Source organism: Echiichthys vipera, assembly GCF_963691815.1.
Source record: "Echiichthys vipera genome assembly, chromosome: 19".
NCBI lineage: Eukaryota > Metazoa > Chordata > Actinopteri > Perciformes > Trachinidae > Echiichthys > Echiichthys vipera.
This window is the reverse complement of record NC_139844.1, coordinates 10,410,128-10,430,388: the sequence shown is the minus strand read 5'-3', so window position 1 is coordinate 10,430,388 and position 20,261 is coordinate 10,410,128. Positions and strand designations below refer to the sequence as shown.

At 38.9% G+C, this 20,261-nt stretch overlaps 1 protein-coding gene across 4 annotated transcripts in view; it reads left to right on the top strand.

Moving 5' to 3' along the window:
* LOC310962036 (DNA (cytosine-5)-methyltransferase 3A-like) overlaps window positions 1-20,261 on the top strand; it is a 65,321-nt gene that overhangs the window by 1,744 nt on the left and 43,316 nt on the right. For 3 of the 4 annotated variants that reach the window (XM_083934384.1, XM_083934382.1, XM_083934381.1), the window contains exons 2-3: window positions 4,183-4,425; window positions 12,818-12,925. In XM_083934384.1, the coding sequence (XP_083790510.1) occupies window positions 4,357-4,425; window positions 12,818-12,925 (177 nt within the window). In that variant the 5' untranslated portion in view covers window positions 4,183-4,356. Of the gene's footprint in view, window positions 1-4,182; window positions 4,426-12,817; window positions 12,926-20,041; window positions 20,148-20,261 lie in introns of those variants that run through there. The other variant, XM_083934383.1, reaches the window with a different exon arrangement.

The following is a 20,261-nucleotide window of genomic DNA, read 5'->3' as shown; positions in this document are numbered from 1 at the left end:
AGATAGATAGATAGATGGGGAGATGGATGGATGGATGGATAGATAGATAGATGGGGAGATAGATGGATGAATGGATAGACAGATAGATAAATAGATAGATAGATGGGGAGATGGACGGACGGATAAATGGATAGATAGATGGATGGATAGATAGATAGATGGATGGATAGATAGATAGATGGATGGATAGATGGATAGATGGATAGATAGATAGAAGATAGATGGATGGATGGATAGACAGATAGATAGATAGATAGATAGATAGATGGGGAGATGGATGGATGAATGAATAGACAGATAGATAAATAGATAGATAGATGGGGAGATGGACGGACGGACAAATGGATAGATAGATGGATGGATAGATAGATAGATGGATGGATAGATAAAAACGTTATTGATCCCCTAGGGGGATCCAGGTTCCAAATAGCTTACAAACAATGAGACATCACACATAACATACACGAACAACATTAGCAGTACTGTAAAAAAAAGAAATCTTACAGGAGTAAATAAGAATAAAGATACAAAGAAAATGATACCAAATAGCAAACAGAGACAGGATATGAATTACAAAAAGACAATATAAAATGATAACTTAGTGCTTTTATTGTGAAAACAAATCACCTACTTCCCTGTCTTATTACTGCCTGACTCTCATTACCTTGACTTACCTCTGAAGCTTTTTTTCTCTGCGCAACCATTTCTTCTCCTACCAGTACAGGCTTCTGCTTGGGCCTTCCACGATGGTCTAATTTAAACCACTGCTGCATTTAGACTCATACAATTTAAATCAGTGTGTTTAGGCTCACTACAGGAGGGAGAGGTGTGTGTGGGTGACCTAAAGACGCAGAACTTAGAGGAGTTGGTTGGCCCTGAGCCTGGAGCTCATGCAGGGAGCCCTTGGGGGTGTGGGGTGGATACTGTACACCCATTTCTGCAAAGTTTCCACCCCTGGCTTTCCGCCGGTAACCCTGGCCGGCTGCCTGTTGTCTTAACAGTAGGTGATGTAAGGCCACAGCGTGAGCAGTGACACACTGTACAGTACATCCAGAGGAAAGCCAGACATTGGCTGCTCTCACACTGTGCTCAAATCCAAATCACTGTTGAGATCCAGTTTCCATTTAGGCACATGCAAACACAGTATTTTGAGCTGCTTTTTGTGTTCAGATTGTGATCAGTATCTGAACAAATCCCGCTCCTGAAGTGATTCGCAAAAAAAAAATACAGCGTTAATAAGAGTTTTACACCCGACGTGCTCATGCATGGTGGCATTAATCTGCAGCTACGACAGGGACAAGGAGAAACAATCCATTTTTATTTTAATTACATTTTATATTATATTATAGCCTAAAATCACAACTCTTAACAAAATGTGGGTGGCAGGTGTCATTAAAATCATATAACAGAACATCTCAAACTGATCTAAATCAGTGCATGATTTGTGTGTTTATACCTGATTTTAAGGGAAAATATTGTTTCAGCTGGTTTTATGTGTACATGGTGCACATTCCTAAATTTAATTTGATGTGAAACACTAATCGACACACAACAAACCTGTGGCAGGACAGTATTTCACCAGAGGGGTCCTGCTTGGTTTCTAGGTCTATAATGAAGCCGTCATGTGTAGTCTGCGCGGTGCTCTGTACCTAATGGGTACTTGGAGGTAATAAGATACTTACACAAGGCAGAGTGGAGGAACCGGCCCCATTGCTAAGTTTTGCCCCAGGGCCCTCAAGAGGCTTAATCCAGCCCTGCACAGTTATGGTGCTTGTGCTTTATGCTGCATTACCAGATAACAAAACTTGCTTAAGAGACGGCAAACAAAATTGTTAGTATTTGAACACAGGTGATCTTGTTCATACAGTAATACCCCTTTCACACCAAGGTCTCAACCTATTTTGGGTCGGACACGGGTCAATTTCAATGTGAATGGCAAACTACCGACAGCTAATTGCATGCATTGTTCCCTGGTTGTGACCCAGTCAAGGTGATTGTCTACTGGCCGGACAACAACGGCACATGGAGCTCCAGACAGCCGGTGATAAGAGCAGAAACACCAGGACAAAAACACGACACCGCGGACAGTTTGAGAGCTACATCCGTAACGCATGATTCACTCTTAGTATTATCTGTGACTTGAGAAATACTTTTAGAATACTGAAAAAAACCTGCCAAAATACACGGAGCTGCCATAGAGCTGTGCCCCCGAAATGACACGCCACTGAAGACACACCTTCAAGTGGGTAGCTGCATAGGTGGAAAAGCAAACGTCTGGAAAAAATGCCAATAATGTGGCAAGAACAAAAAGTGTAATCAATGTTTTAAGTTGTCAAGAGGAGTTGTGTATCTTAAAATCTGTTGCCTGTTTGGCAGTTTGCATGTGAACTCAGACTCAGAGCTGAGGAAGCTGTGTTGAATTTGACCAGGAAGTGAAACAAGTAAGATCAGGCTTCTCAGTGTGCTCCTGCAGCTTCGTCATTTGTCTGAAAGTCTTTTAAACTGTGAACAGATATGAGCCTCAGAGCCAGATATGGGCACATTTTGTTGAAATCTGTTTGACAGTTGTCGGTAAACGCCCTTTAACAGTCCCAAGAGCTTGCAATCTGCCAGAATAGCCGGGAAAAAAACCCTCCGAATCTGAATCAGTTTTGTAATCAAAACAAATCTGTCTCCGTGCCCTTTTGATGATTACAGCATTAGTTTCTTTTGGTGTTGCTCAATCGTTTTGTCACTTATTAACTTCGAATTAACAAATAATGAGTGAAAAGACAAAAGAGAGCCAAAATTAGTACAAGGTCACACATGGCTGAATCTAACAATGACATGTCTGTGTTGCCAGGAGTCATGACAACTTTTGAATCAGAGCGACGTAATTCAGATGTGACGGTTTAGTCCAGTTGGTTTCATTTTATTATTCAATTCATTATTTATTGCAAATGAAAACCGACCTCTCAAACAAGCAAGTGCAATCAAATATTGCATATTTTAATCACAGTGAGTTTTTCACTGTTAGTCAAACAAAAGAAGCAATTTAAGATGTCACCTTAAACACTGGGAACGTGTGGTGGAGTTTTTTTTATCCTCATTATTCTCCTACAACAACGTTTTGTCACGGACAACATGCACTAACATACATGCGTGGCTGGACCTCCTTTTAAAAACAAACAGCAGAAACGCTGAGTAAAACTCACACAGAGGGAGAGCGACTTTATTTTCTGCTCAGGATGCCATTACTCTAAGTGTATCTATTGTATCTATTTGTTCGCTGCTATGTTGATGCTGTGAATGAGTACGGCTCCTTTAAACGATTAGTAAATCAAAAAACAGATGTGTTGAAGTGGATGGTGGAGGCCTTAAAACTCACCGTTCCCTTTCTGTCTCTATTACCTGCTGTCAAAAAAGGCAAACACCATAAATAAGAGATACTATGGATGAATAATAATAATAATAAAAAAGATGAATCAGTATTGCGATGAATAGAGCCCTAGACTGTTTACAAAAGGAGGATTTGTTTTACCCAAATAATCAGATACAGTATGATGAACAGTGTTAGTACCACACATGAAAAATGTCCAAATAGAGATTTAAAAAAACAGCTTCAATGGGATTTTCCCCTGTTTATACCATCATTAAAAACTTCCTGCTTCATGAAAAATAATTACATTTTAGGCACGCTTACTACCCGCAGTTTGAAAGTAGCTATTTAGTCTAATAAAATGTGACCGTTTTATCCGGTCACATCAATCAAACACTGACAGCTGTGTTGAAAGCTGCCTTGATTTCTTTCCTTTGAGGACACTGTGTGTGTGTGTGTGTGTGTGTAAACCTGTTACTGCTCTGGAATGGAATATTTTCTGCTCTGCATGTGCAGGGGTCCCATCCATCAAGTACAGCACATAGACACCTTTACTGTACCTTTCCAGTCTTAATCTCGGGCCTCTGTTTGTGTGTGTGTGTGTGTGTGTGTGTGTGTGTGTGTGTGTGTGTGTGTGTGTGTGTGTGTGTGTGTGTGAGAGAGAGGGTGGACAAGAGGTGGATAGACTGAGGACAAGGAGGACAGACAAAAAAGCCTGATACTGATACCTGATACATACTGAGAACGATACTTTGACAAATTTGCTCTTACTGCATATCCACTCATGTGACACTGTGTGTGTTTGTTTTCTCTTTTCTCTGTAGGAGAGGGGGAGGACCGAGCGAGCGAGTGATCGTCCGACAGACAGACAGACAGACCAACCGGCAGACTGATTGAATGAAGCTGCACCTGGTGCTTCTGAGGGCCTTTCCCATGTTTTGATTTGCTCCATTTTTTTTTAACTTTCTCAAGTTGGTTTCACCGAGCCGCTCCCAGCCATGCCGTCCAACAGTCCTGCAGCTGCTGAACCGCCTGAGACGCCAGAGAACGACATCACCAATGATGTGGTGAGAGAGATAGATTGTTGTTATTATACAGTTGGAAGTATTGTACACAGCTCTACAAATAATGCTGCAGACACAAGTACTACCTTAACTACTAATGTGATGGAAAGGGTAAAACTAGCTATAACCCAGTAAATATATAAGTCCTGCACTTTTTTTTATGAAGTATTAACTAATGTATAGAGTCAGGATTATGCTAAACAACAGTCCCTTTACATTAAAATGTTCACAGTTTAAAAACAATACATGTCACAACAGGAGACAAATCACTCATTAAATATATGTAGGGGCATTAATGTATATATCAGCATTTCTAACCACATAACAGTTGCATATCTGTTGTATATATTTAGTATATCTGTATGTTTCTATACACGAAAAATGTGCAGAAAATATCTGTCTATCTAGAACAAAAAGTACAATTTAAAAGGCTTTTTTTAAAATAGATTTTTTTTATGACTACCAAGTTCAATAACAATTATTTTAAAGATAAAAGTTTTTTTAAATTGCAAATGTTATTAAATCACAAATCATTTTGTAATAAGTGATTAATTTATCATAATTAAACACTGAAAATGTGTATAATTATCCAAGTGGCACTCTTCAAACTTATATAACATATATACACAGTGATTCAGTGTTATACAGTAAGTGCAGGTCTCACAAACCAATTAATATACTGTTAAGTAATTTTAATTGTGGCACTACATCAATTTTATAGAGCTGTAATGCTGTAACCGAAGCTGACAAACGTTTTTGCATAAAACATACAACATTTCCCTCTGTACGTAGTGCAGTAAATAGAAGTAGAACCACATATTAAGTGTAAATACTTATGGCAGTTTCATTTATAGAGCAAATGTTATGACATGTAAACTCAAAGTGAATCACAGCTGCCTGTAACAATAGGATCTTTACTGTATGTGAGGACTCTGACAGACCCTGTTGCCCCAGGGACCGGCAAAGCAGCGAGACAAAGCTCCTGGCCAGAGGAGAAGCCACTGCTGCCAGCTGCGTTGTCTCGACCCTCTGTGTTTGAAGCTCAAGGAAGCCTTGTGTGTCGGTTTTTAACTATAAATCCATTAGATAACAGAGCAAGTGCTCCAGTTTGGAGACCCGACACACGCTTCTGGGTTTCCTCGTGGTAAAAGATCTGGTAGTTGGTGACTCCTTGACTCCGGTCAGTGCTGCTGGTGGTGTGAAAACCAACAACTTCAAGTCTCCCGACACAAGCCAACATGTTAGTTAAAGTGTAATACCGGGGTATTGGCGTTCCATGGTCTTTTTCGGCATGAATATAGTACATGCTTGTGAACTTGTGCCAGCCTGTCAGCATCAGTGATGACCAGTGATGCCACTAGAGTCTAATGTGTTACTATTTCCACATCAGCAGTCAGATTGAAGTTACTTATCTAAGTCACTGTGTGTTACTGTGGTGACAGAGCCAACTCTTCATTGTGTATATTCTTGAGCTGAGTTGTTACACTGACAAGACGTCTTCATTTAGTTGCGCATGGTTCAAATGCTTAAAGCTAAACAATCTTTAGAATAATATTCCAATAGCAGGGTCGGCTGCATATAATATCCAGTTTAGTTTGGCTCTGGTGAAGACAGACGGTTGTCGATGAACGACAGAATTCCATTACGGCCTTTTTAACATTTTATTATTCACAGAATATGGCAGCCAGTGAAGCCACCTAGGCCTTTATTTCAGGCCTATCAGAAAATTAAAATTATGACTAGAAACAGATAATAATACACTGAATATATATTATACATTGGGTCAGCTAAATCAGATGAAAGGTATTTCGGCTTTAATTTGTCATTTTTATTTAAAATACCATCCACAATAGGACAATAATATTAGAAAAACACAAGGAGATACTGTATATCATGCTGGGTTGTAGCTGTTGGCTTTTTTCCACCCACATTAACAGAAAACTGATTCTACCACCTTAAAACCATATCTTTTCTAAAACCATACACCCCAAGCTGTCATTCAACGTGAACTGGGACATTTTCCATTTCAAACTCTTCCCCAAATCTTGTGAAAATCATCTGGTGTAAGGAGGAGGCCATAGTTTGGCTGATACCTGTTTAGCACAGATGATTTTATGGATGTTCTTGAGCTCAGCTACTTTAAATGGAGAAAAAAGATCATTGTTAATCAATCCATTCGCAATTTAGGAGAATTTAGGGTGAGAGAAACTGATTTATGAATGGTAAGGGCACTGTCCGCTTTTAGTTTTTCAAAGACAAAAACACCACATGTTTTGGAGGTTTTTACACCTCTGAACCGAAAATGTCCCAGGATTTTGTCTCAGAAATCTGGTCACCTTAGTAAATAGGTGATCAATGGTGATTAGTACTCAACGAAATTCAACAATTTTTAACAGACAGTCTGTTGAGTGTAAAAGTGTTGCAACATGTTTTACCCTGAGAAAATGCCTGTAGACCAAAAACTGACTAAAAGCAGTTTTTACATTTTACATACACTGCTACACGTAGCTACATGCTAACGTTGCATTGCTGCATCTTGGTTGCCAATGTTAATTTCTCCCTATTTTTGGATCATATTCCTGCTGGAACTTGTGTTATTGTGTTGTTTTTGGTTTATACGTCTTTATTGGTTATTTTTGATGGTATAAAGTCCTGCTATTAAATTACCTTACAGTTATACCACTACTAAGTGGCATGTAGCTAGCTACAGAGCAAGCAGCATCTTTGTTGCAGATGTTGTTAATTTCTCCCCAATTTCAGATCTTATTCTTGCTGGAAAAGGTTATTTAATTTGTGGTTAAGAAGCCTTTATTGGTTATTTATCGCTGTAAAAAAAGTGAAAAAAGTGTCTCTGTACTCTGTAATAGTCAGTCTAAAACAGTCTGTTGCATGTCATTGAAGCCTTAGTATGGACTATTATTAATCATTTGATTTCTAGACTTGATTACTTGTGCCTATGTTGTTTATACATTTTTTTAAATACCATAAATGGACTGTGAAAATATAAGACTGTATGTTTTGTAACTGGAGGTTAACCTCCATATTGCGTTAATCGATGCGTTCAAATCCTCCAGGTGCTGAACATTTGTATTCAAACCAAGCACTTAAATAAATACACTTGGTTTTCCAACTATGACTTTTACCACCACTTACTTCTGCTGTCACTACCATTACTCCTGTTAGTGTTATCATTGCTTCTATTTATACACATATTAAATTACTACTACGCTTATTTTTGCAGCCACAGATATTATTGCAACCACCACCACTACTATTACTACGACTATCATTACCACCACTACTACTTTAGCTTGCAGTTGAGAGCTTTTTTTAGCCAACACATACAGAAAATCTGGTAATACTGCGTTTGTGTGTGTGTGTGTGTGTGTGTGTGTGTGTGGCTGTTTGTGTCTGTAATAATTAAACTTGCAGTTATTTATTTACATTCACTTCAGGCCTTTCTACATTCCACACACTCAACCGACCACATGCAGGTGAGACGAGTACAGGGTTTCAACTCTATCACACACACATACACACACACACACACACACACACACACACACACACACACTCACATTAACACACACATTAACACACAGTCCGACATACACAAAGTGAAAAATGGCTCCTTTCATTTGCGCCCCCAGAGCCCAGGGCAGCCCTCGTAAATCGGTGAGAAGTTTGAAGTTCATTGTATGGTGCTGCTATATAAAGAGCTTCTTACTCATTGACTTCCACATTTACACACTGGCAAATAGTCAAAAAGTACAAAGTTTCCCTTATAGAGGTTTGTTTTTTTTAAACTACAGAGTTTGTTGTTGCTTTTTTGACTTCCTCAGCATCTCAAAGAGTCAAAAGAGAGAAATGGAGCGAGTCTCACAGAGTTTAAAGGACAGAGATGAAGATCAGTGCAAAACATAGATGGTAGGGAAAAAACGGCCTATATAAAGAGATATACTGCGCTACTACACAATAACTTTTAACGATTTATGAGATTAAAAGTCATTTGTGTTGATCCTGAAGCGATGTTGTTTAACAGGGAGTGTAAATCAAAACACAATTTTTCCGACTTTGAATCTCGAATCTGCGACTTTGTTCTCAAAATATTACCCCCCTGCCCTGGGTCTGTCTTTTTTTTTTATACTTGGCCCTAATACGCCTACATACACAACCATCCCAAATGACAAATCTGATAAATCTTTCACTTGTCGGGAGTAGGAGTGGGGTCTGCGGATGCCTGTACAATAGCTTTTCTGCTGACTGGGTGATCTACAGTTTTGGGCCTGAAAGTATGGAGGTTAGGATTGATTTGGAGAAAAATTATACCATGACAAGCCAGGTAAACATAGTCTTTAACAGATTTACCAGCAAACAAACTGTTTATTGTCTAAATTATTTCCTTGTTACTGTGGTTAGCCTTTGGAGGGCAGCGTAGTTGTCGCCGTATTGTTGATTATTAATGGTCCGACATTTTGCTGCTTAGGATTGGTCAATTTGTTGTGTCATTTTCAGTCCATTTTAGTTTGAATTGGAAAATGTCAGCGTGTAAATGCACGCAAATGTGAAATATTGATTATTTTAACAATAGGAATAGGGTCATACAGGAGTTAAGAAAAGAAAATCAAAAATAACTAAACTATTAATCAATTATCAAAATAGTTGCCGATCAATTTAACAGTTGACAACCAATCGATTAATCGTCTTATAATTTCAGCTGTAATAGGATTGTGCAAAACGTGACATCTACTGTGCTGCTGATATGTTTAAATGTTGTGAATTCGTACCGAGGCTAAATCTAGAAGCATTCAAGTGTAGTATTTTGTTCTGTTGACAGCTTTATCGGGTCATGATTTGGTGAGTTAGTTGGTTCAAAGTGAAGAGGAGAAGAAGGGGGGAGATACAGGAAGCAGGAGAGAGACCGAGAGGAGGACGTACTGTAGGGATGGGGAAGAAAGAAAAGAGGACAAGCTGTCTGCTGCTGACGGTATCCTCCTCTACCCGCCTGGTTTGCAGTCTGGTCGCTTAGCAACTGCAGTGGCCTAAAATAACCTGCCGGCAGACAGAAATAGACCGGAGATATATGGACAGATAGGCCAGTGTGTGTGAGTGCGAGTGTTTGTGTTTGTGTGTGTGTGTGTGTCTGTGTGTGTTTTTGTGTTTGTGTGTGTGTGTGTGTGTGTGTGTGTGTGTGTGTGTGTGTGTGTGTGTATGTGATTTGGCATATTTGCTGGAAGGGATTTGGTTGTATAGCTCCATCGGTTTATAATTGACTTAATAGTTCTCTTTTTTTACTGTCGCATTTCGAGTACAGGGGTGAGTACACATGATTTGTTCAAATGCGTGTGTCGACTCATGACACGGGCATATGGACAGCACAGCAGGCAGACGAGGCGAGGGGGCCATTACCCCGTTCAAGCTGGTTGCTATGATGATCGTCAGGGAAGTGACATCAGAATGTTTAGTCAGCTCGGCGGCCCTGTCGGAGGCAGTTGCCAAGCAGTTTCTGCACCTTAGCAACCACTTCATTGTCACCGCATCAGAGGGTCCAGCAGCGAAGAGAGAGAGACATTAATGTGAACACAAGTCAGCGTTCAGAGTCAGGTCGCATTGATTACAGCGGAAAAGAGTCAAGAAACAGAGCAGATAATGTTATTAAACCGAACTCGATAGTCTGTACACACTACAAGAGAGTGCAGGACGCAACAGTGTGTCTTACAAACTAGAGCTGCAACCAGTAATTGATTTGTTAACTACTATTAACTAACAAACTCAATTAATCAACAACTATTTTCATAATCAATTTAAGTGATTTCTTACGAAACACAAGTCAAATTTCTGTGATTCCAGCCTCTCAAATGTGAATATTTTCTGGTTTCTTTCTTCCTCTATGACAGTAAACTGAATATCTGTGAGTTGTGGACAAAACAAGACATTTGAGGACGACATCTTGGGCTTTGGGAAACACTGGATGACATTTGTTTTTTCACCATTTCCTGACATTTTATCGACCAAACAACTAACCAATAATCGAGACATATTAATAGACAATGAAAGTAATCATTAGTTGGAGCTCTATTACATGAACAAACAATTATATTTTAACAATAAGTATATTGAATTACTGAAACCAACAGCAGATGCATTCAAGTCTTAAATTCACTTCCATAATACATCACAGTGTTACGATACGCTGCATCCCATTTGTTTGAATCCTACGTAGATCAACTTGCTCTTTTATCTTAATCAAGCTTTGAACAACTTGGGCAAACGGGTACATTTAAATCTGCCATCAGGGTCTAATGATTCTTCTCTTATTATAAAGGCAGCAAATCACATTGAGACAGTTCAGATATGAATTAAAAAAGCAACTTGCAAATTATTGCCTCCTGGATAAAATACGAACTCAGTGAAAATGAGAAGTAAGAGGCATCTCACATGATGAATGTTTTGACTATCAAGCACCCTTTCACGTGTCCTCTTGGGTCCAATAAACATTTTGCACAGACCTGCGGCTCAAATCTTGCCCAGAGCCAATATAAAAATAGAAAGTGAAGGAATTATTGGGGAGGGGGCTGCATCTACCCAGAGGTTACTACTGTGTGGAAGATTTACAGCTCTGGTAAAACGAAGTGGAATTATCTGTTCATAAATGGGAGGATATTTATATACCTTGTAACTGATTGTGGGGCAAACAAACAGGGATTTGTGTGTGTGTGTGTATCTGAGATCTCAATCCTCTCATCTCTAAATTGGGTCTTTCTTCATTAATTACTTACTATTGTTTTAATAAAAGAAGAAATGCAGAGTTGGGAAAAAGTCATTGTTTTGTAAGTCAAGTCCTAAACCTTGTGTTTCAAGTCTTAAACAAGTCGTTATGCAGCTTTTACCAAATTTAAGTTAATAGAGTAAATTTATGGAAATAATTAAGGTCTGTAAATAGAGTGTTTAGTAGTTTCAAATAGAGATACTGTCATTGTTAAGTATCAGCCATATTCCGTATTCATCGCTATATGCCAGACATCAGATCTGTACTCGGTATCAGATACGTTGACTTCAGACATCTGAAAAAGTCAGAGAGTTGCATCCTCACTTTAAAATAAACTGATTTATCTATAAAACATTGAAAAGCTAAATGACCAGATGAGTCTTGGCTGTTTCTGTGACACAATTACATTACTTTCCCTCCAGCATGTGCAGCGTGATCAGCTGCTGTCAGGTCGGTTGTCAGGAACATGAAGGGTTGAATCGCTGCACGTTTATATTATATTATCTTTAATCTTTAGTCTTTTGGGGAGGATATAAAGTCACAAGTTGTTGTCGTTGAAGTCAAAATCATCAAATTTGTGACGTCCACTGATAATAGATCAACTTCAGGAAGAGAGAAACAATGTCAGATTTCCTATTTATTTATCGTTTTGATGCATTTCCAATTTTTTCAGATTAAAATGGTTGTGTACACTGATCTATCTTGACCAATATGATTATGGGAATAATGGAGTAGTTCATCTGCATTTACTCCATATTTTGTGCTATATTTTATGCAAAAAGATCTGTAAACCATCTTTAAAAGGTTTCTGTAGTTTTATATGTAAAGGTGAAGACAGAAAGGAGCTGAAGGAAAATGTTATTTTAGCTCAAATCTGTCGCAATCCTTCTAGTTTTAACTTTGCTTTTGACCCAATACACTCACTGATTCTAGTTGACACACAGGTGCAGCATGCTATTTTGGTTTTATACTATATCACTGTAAAATTACACGGCTGCTATGCTACAACTCTGCTCTACCGAGCAAAGGAACAAACTGCTGAGATGAACTTATTTAGCTTCGCTTAAGGGATCAATATAAAGAAGTGCAGGAAAAAGCTTTTCTATATTCAAGATTTCCAGTGGACCTCAAATAATGATTGTCTAATTTTTTTTAATATTGTAGGAGTTTCTGTGCTGTGTGTCTACGTTTAGATCAATCCAGAGCAGGTCTATAAGTAGTAGAACAACATGCATCTTGTTTCTTTTAACTAAACACAGCTGGATCTCATGTTTGCAAACATATAATTTACTGGTTTCGTCTTTCATATTTCGCCCATTTATAGCTCAACAACTACTTTGTTTAATCACAACTTGGCTAGGTTTTGAGATCTTTGTTAAAGATAAATTCAGCTTCTTCTCGTGAAAAGGCCAGAAAAACTGTGACATTTGGCTTCCTAAAAAACGGCAGATAGTTCTTGTGTGATACCCTTTATTCATATTATTCTGTTTTCATGTCTCTGCCCCGGAGTGTTTCTTAACCACATCATTGTTGCTTTAATTCGCCCTCACTGCTGACATCAATTATGACTCCGTACAGTCATTCGACTGGCTCAGTGTTTGATGTGGCCTCTCTGTAATTGTCCAGAATGAAGATGGAGCAGACCATGACAGTCCAGAGGAGGGGACACCAGCGAGCCCCCGCACCAAACGCAGAGTGGGTCGTCCAGGCAGGAAACGCAAACAGCTGCTTCCTGTGAGTACTTTAATTATAGGCTGTCGTGGGCCTTTTATACAGCGCACTGCTGCAGAGTGATTGATTACCTATTCACCTATACAAAATACCCCTGTCAAGCCTGAAAAGATATGTTAAACATGCTTGCTTCACATTTATACTTTCACACCTGCGAGCTGCTGAGAGGCAGTTCGCTCAGCTTTCTATTTCTGATAACACATAAATCTGAGGACACACTTTCTGCATTAATTCTGTGTCACATTTGAGTGTTTTTGACAAATAATGCGAGGGAGCACTTTCCTCCTCACAGCAGCTTTTCTTCTGCTTTTACGTGTCACATTGAGGTTTTATTTTTGTCTGCAGTGTGTCTAATGGGATTCCCCTCCACATTGACTGTTTTGCAGTCAATGCATATACTCTCCCTTATCATGCAGTGATAGCTTAATTTCCTCATAATTTTGTCGTAATTTTCCCTTCCACCACATTTTCCATGTACTTTCAGTTTCTGCTTTCTTATGATTTATTAGAACTGATGTAACAAAACTCTAGCCGTAAGTTCTGTTGGTTATAAAACATTGTTCACACCAAACTAGTGGCTAACTTTTCAGGATGTGGCAACAAATTGAAAAATAAGTCAACGTGCAGCACTCAGGCAGGACTGGCCAAATGTTTTTGGAAAAGAAAACAGATTTATTAGAGGTCGATTGATATGATTGACAATAATCCAGGCATAAAATTAAATCACACACTTCAGGATCCTTCCTTACCCAGGGAATATGCACAAGCATGAACGGTTTCTGAGAGTGCCTTTTAATAATGTAACAAGACAAGCAACACAAGTAATCCTTGCCAGTCATAAACCACAGAAGAACTGCTTAAATACAACATATTCCACTGATGTAATCCACCAAATCATACTTCAAGATGTTCTGTCACTAATTATTAAATTCAGAGTGATAGAAAACTGGCGTGAAAGGACTTTTTGCAAAAGTAGCCGTCAAGGCTGCTGCTGAAGTAGAGCATGATGTCAGCAACTCAAGCTCCGACTCGTGTCTTGGTATTTAAGGAGTAATTAAGTTTGACTTTCACGGATGCTACTGGAGTTGTGTCTGCTGAATTACATAGTGCTTTCAATTTGTCCCCAAATATTGGCAAGAAAACAGTCTGTGATGACCGCTTGATCTAACTTAGGAAACGTCCTCTGATTTATTAAAAACAGCAATCTTCAGAAAACAACTGCAATTATAAATTTCATTATTAAAGTGCAACTTAAATCATTCATGTAGATTTTAATACATATTGCATAAATACAAAATATATGCAATTGTATAATAATCAGCTCAAAATGATCTTTATTATATCGACCTTTAAATATCCACTATTGGTCGATCTCTTAAATTTATGCCAGTAAAATAAACCTCCGCCACACTTTGTTCAACTTTGACCCCCTATACTTGCCATAGATGTGCGTCCTCATGGTTTTCTATACATTTAGGGATTATGAGCAACCTGGTAGCTAATCTCGCAAAATTATTGGATTGCTTTTAATCTGTGTTATTGTTTTATCACCTGTGATGTTGCCCTGTCAGAACTACTTTTGAGTTTCTAGCATAACTGATTTTAACCTCATTGTATGTTTTACAAATCCTGTTTGGTTGGTTTTAAAAAATGTTTCTTGTCAAGCTTATAGTTAGTTAAGTCTCATTACGTTTCAAGATCTGTTTTGCAAGAGACGCTTTAGAATAAACGACATATAAACAAGATTCCTACAGACACACGGGGTTCACTGAAATATGCACATAGAGAAGAAAAAATGCAAAGACACAACAGTTCTAACTCAACACTCATTCAAAGAACAAAGTAAGATAGATGATGAGCTGCTTTGATTGATCACTGGTCACTAATCTTTTTAAATATTGATCACAGGGCAGAGTAGAAAAACTACAGTGGCTGTAATGGGCAGAAGGTGAAATTCATACCTGCACAGGTGCTCTTGCTGGAGTTTTCTGTGTTTATGAGGAAGTGTCGAAGTTGGGAACTGAGTACTGTAACTTTTTAACAAGGTGAAAATGTTACTCCCTTTGTGTGTGTGTGTGTGTGTGTGTGTGTGTGTGTGTGTAAGCTTGACTTCTGGGGGGTTGAACTGGCAACCGTCCAATCACCTTTAAGCCAGCAGTAATACGCTGGGAGTGCGCTGCATTATTACTGTAATTACACCAAACTGGATATTTTTTCAAAGTCTTTGGCAACTCCTCTCCTCCATGCTTCTCTCTCCATTCATCCTCTTATCGCTCACCTTCTCTTGTGTGTGTGTGTGTGTGTGTGTGTGTGTGTGTGTGTGTGTGTGTGTGTGTGTGTGTCTGTGCGCGTGTGCGTGTGCGTGTGTGTGTGTGTGTCTTTGTGCTGACTGAACTCTGCGGTCAAATATAGTTAAACAAACATTCCCAGAGAGAAAGGTAAACTGAGTGAACTACTGGGAGAGTGCGTGCATGTTATCTGTGATAGTGTGTGTGTCTGTGTTTGTGTGTTTTTGTGTTTGTGTGTGTGTGTGGATGTGTGTGTACATTCATGCGTGCACTGTGCAGGAGAGCAGGTCTGATCATGCTTTGATGTCTGGGCTCTGACAAGGCAGGCAGGATTGATGTGGGTCCTGTCACACACACATACGCACACACAGAGATGAACACAAGTGAACATATACAGTAACACACACGGATGCAGATTAAACATACGTGTTGCATGCAAACAAAAGTCTGCGTGTTAGTAAGTGCTATTTTCTCTGCACTACTAGTAGCACCATCAGTTAGTAGCCGTACAGTAGTAGTTGTAGTAAAAGTTGTAGAATTATTAAAGTAATGGTATTAATAGAAATAGCATTACCAGCAGAAGAAGAAGTTATATTAGTATTAAAATGTAAAATAATAGCCGTAGTGTTAAAAGTAATATTTTTGTATGTGTAGCAGTAGTAGTATTTGTAGCAATATTATAGCAATATTTGTACAGTAGTAGTAGTTGTAGTACTTGTAGCATAAGGCTATATGTAGTTTTTCACAAATATCGTGTTTTTTATGGGTATTCTGAGATTTCTTTGGTAATTTTTGCCCTTTGCCCCCCTTAATGTCCGACAGTTTTAGTCGCACAGTTGTAGCAGTAAGGTTAGTATTGTAAAAGTGTAATAGATGAGTAATAGTGGTGGTTGAATCTTGAGGCTGGTGCTGCATATTTTTTCAAGATAATTGATTAAAAATGGTCAAAATACCACCCAGACCTTGAAAAACTCCATAGAAAAAAACATTCTGTGATTTGGGATCAAAAACATTTGACATTTGGAGTTTTGCATGATTCGGCGATCGGATGGCGAGTGCTTGTGTTGTGTAAACTGCTCAGAAACGCCTTTATTGTCAACATCAACCTAGGAAAACCATCCATCCTCTGAACGCTCTATGTCTCTAGTTTGTGGTTGTAAAGTGTCACGAGGATGTGATTGTCCTCAAGGTCACAACAGCTCAGTTTATACAGTGAGCTCAAGTTTAAAAAACTGCTCTCACTACAATGAAATGGTTACTATGGGGACTAACATCATCACACATGAATGAAACTAAGCTCATTGGATCCACAAGAGTCTCAGCTTTACAGTCAGACCCAGTTTATGACATTCAACACTGTTTATGGACCCAAGTATGCAGGAATATTAAAAGGTTTATAGCCGTGTTAGTATTATAGTAGCAGTAGTAGTAGCCATAGTTTTAGTACATGGAGTAGAAAAGATTTAATTCATTCAATCATTGTAGATGATGCTGATGATGATGATGATGCTGATGATGATGATGATGATGGTGATGATGATGATGATGATGATGATGATGGTGATGGTGATAATGATACTTTTAGTAACATTAACATATATTGTATGGCAGTATTATTATACTATTATACGTAGTAGTTGTGGAACACACAACAGGAGCCTCATGCCCGGCGACCAGTATGCTACATATTAACTAACACACACACACACACACACACACACACACACACACACACACACACACACACACACACACACACACACACACACACACACACACACACACACACACACACACACACACACAACACAACACAGGGGAGTGTATACAGGAATAGATGCATTGTGTGGAGCTCAGGGTGGAGCTGTCAGTGACTCTAACTATAGAGGGAAGTGAGGGAGGGAGCTTCACTTTCCCTCCTTCATTCACACACACACACACACACACACACACACACACACACACACACACACACACACACACACACACACACACACACACACACACACACACACACACGCACACACACACACACACACACATGCACAAACACACACACACACACACACACATGCACACACACACATACACACACACACACACACACACACGCACACACACATAAACACACACACATGTTATCACACAGTAATGATGATTCTTTCATGGGATAAGTGGATTATCCTCATGGTCCATAACTATTTAAAGCTTCCATCCTTTTTCCTTTCACGCTCTTTGCTTTTTCCTGGCAGCTGTTTAGTCCTTTTTTTCTTTTGCTCACTCAATACTGTAAGTTAGGTGTCAGTCACTTCCTCTTTCTTCTCTCATTTCTCCCTCATTTTTGTTGCCTCCAGAACCATGTGTGGAGCAGCTGGTGGAGTTTTGTGTGTGTGTGTGTGTGTTGCGCTTGTGGCTTTTGCTCAAACATTTTACAGTAGTTTGAAGTACAGTGCGACTAGAGAGATACATTGGCAACTTTCCAGACATTTATGTGACGCTTTTACATTAAAAAGAAATCCCCTCACAGCCAGTTGTGATGGCAACTGATATAAATAATGAAACTTTTTATGCACCCTAATAGCTAGATTTTCCAAAAATCCAAAGTAAAGCCAAACTATAATTACTGGAACTGCCATGTGAAACCTGAGATCTCTGGCATGACTTGATAACCAGAGCTTTCGATTTGATCCTGGCACTTATGGTTTCTTTGGGTGATTTCCATTCTGCGCCGAAACCACAAATGTCACAGAGACATGCTGGAAATTTTGGTTATGTTTGCAGCGTTTGACAAAAAAAGTGTCAGAACTTGTGGGTAAAGAATAAACTTTCTTGGGCCAAGAGAGCTTTTATTTTTACAACTAATGCTGCAAGTAACCGAGCTTGTGTGGAACAGTTCTGTATTATCTACTACTGTGTCGCAAACCATACAGATTAAACTTACTTTCTTACAACTCATGTGGTTTATTCATAGTCACAGTATGTATTTTTAAACGACCATTTGGGTTTTTTTCTCTCTCATAAACTGGCTTTTCTAAATTGAGTGTGCAGAGATTAAAATCTTTGCATGTTTATTACAGCTTGCACGTCCTAATTTGATGCTTAATTAGTGCTTTAATTTAAGGAACGTGCACCCAAAAGTAGTTGACAGTGCTGTTTGTAAGGCGTATGTTATCTAATAGATTGTGAGTGTTTTCAACCGATGCATGAGTCAAACATTTCCTAATTATACGTATTCCTTAATTAGATGTCTTTTGTCATGTAATAGCAATTCTAAAATACTGTTTATGGCGTTTAAACAAAAAGCATCATGCTTTCTCCTTTTTTGTTATGTTTTTCACACATCTACCCGGGGCTGTGGGAAATTATACTGGGTGTTATTATTTTTACTGTCTGATTATTGGGGAAATGATCAGCAGATTAATAATGAAAGCTACTTGCAGCACTAACTGAAACATGTCAGTACAATTCAACGGCACCACAAACTGAAGCCTCCAAAATGACCTGAAAGTTGAATAAGCAACTCATCTAAAACAGTTTCAACAAAGCTGAACATTATAATGTTTACGGAGGTAGGAGTTATTGCAGGACTGTTGTATTAGACCCAGTTAACTTTAGCTAGGTGTACTTAATAAACTGGCAACTGAGTGAAGCTGAGTTGAGATGAGTTTAGTGTATACATTCACGACATCTGTCCCACTTCCCCTTTTTTACTCTTTGAAGATAACCATACTTCTGTAATCTACATAATGAAATAGTAAAAAAAAAAATACTCATTAGAGATAGGAGTCCTTAAGTAAATGCTTCAGGAACTTGTTTTAAATTTTTCACCACTGAAGCTTCCCGGCTTATCTTTATTTGCTTTTGTCACATAACTTTATGATTAGATAGCTTGAAACTCAGATAATCTAGCAACTAGGGATAGCTACTTTGGCCAACACGACCACAGCAGCTATCTTTAGTAATACGTGTTAGCTAACAAAACTGAAATAAGCTAAGGAAATATCATTCAAAACAGCTAAAATCTTGCAAAAAGTTGCTATTTCTCTAGAGGCAGTTTCGAACTGACATTGATGGAAAGCAGGGCACGATTCATGTTGAGACATGTTCAGTTACGTCAAAACATAACCTGGACGAGATTTTTGGCTACTGTGATGTGAACTACTAATCACACTGATATTGGAAACAGCTAGAATACATTTTGACCTATGATTTATTTGCTGTGTTAGGTCAGTGGAACTGCTTATTTGATTCTTTTTGGTGCACTATTGTTTTATTGTTTGCTACATCCTGTTCCCTCTTCAGCCTCTACCTCCCTTGGGTGTCATCAGAGTTTCACACAACGTAAAAACTGCCCTTGGGTGGACTTTTGTATTGTGCATGCAGCTTAAGTCAGAGTCAGTTGAGTCAGGTACTTTCCACACCGCCTGTCAGTCAAGATCAAGGTTAGATGCTGAGATAAGAGGAAGTGCAGGAGTTGTTTGAAAATGTGAAAGACAACATAAACCACCAGTTTATATGCAGGAGGTACTGTCTGTGTCTGTCTGTGTGTTAAAAATGTGTCTAAATCTCTAATATACTCTCAATACAACTTTGAAGCTGCATTAAGCAATATGTTTTATAGTCTCACTGAATCAAATGACTCTGTGGTGTGCAGCCCGCAGCCGCATCCAGGTCATAGTTTTGGTTCACCGGCCCAATGAAACCCAACTAATGCACCTGCTCTTACACTAGGAAGTGTACAGCCGGCTCACACGAGCTGGTTTTACACTTCCTGTTTAATGCAAAGTGGCGGAGAGGCGAAGTGGCTGAAGAAGCGTCGAACATATAGCAAGCCAAAGACATCCAGATATTTTTCTCAGGAGCTGAATTGAATTTACATTCGACATGTGGCCAAAAAGATGACTGCGAGTCCAGATTCCTCTGTTTCTGCTGAATGTGTAAGTAGTCAGTTGTTTGCTTAAAAGTTAGCTGTAGGAGTTGATGTAGTGTCAGCCTCGTATGTAATGGTAGAATATTGCTTAATGCAGCTTTAATTTTGTTTTGGGGTTAAA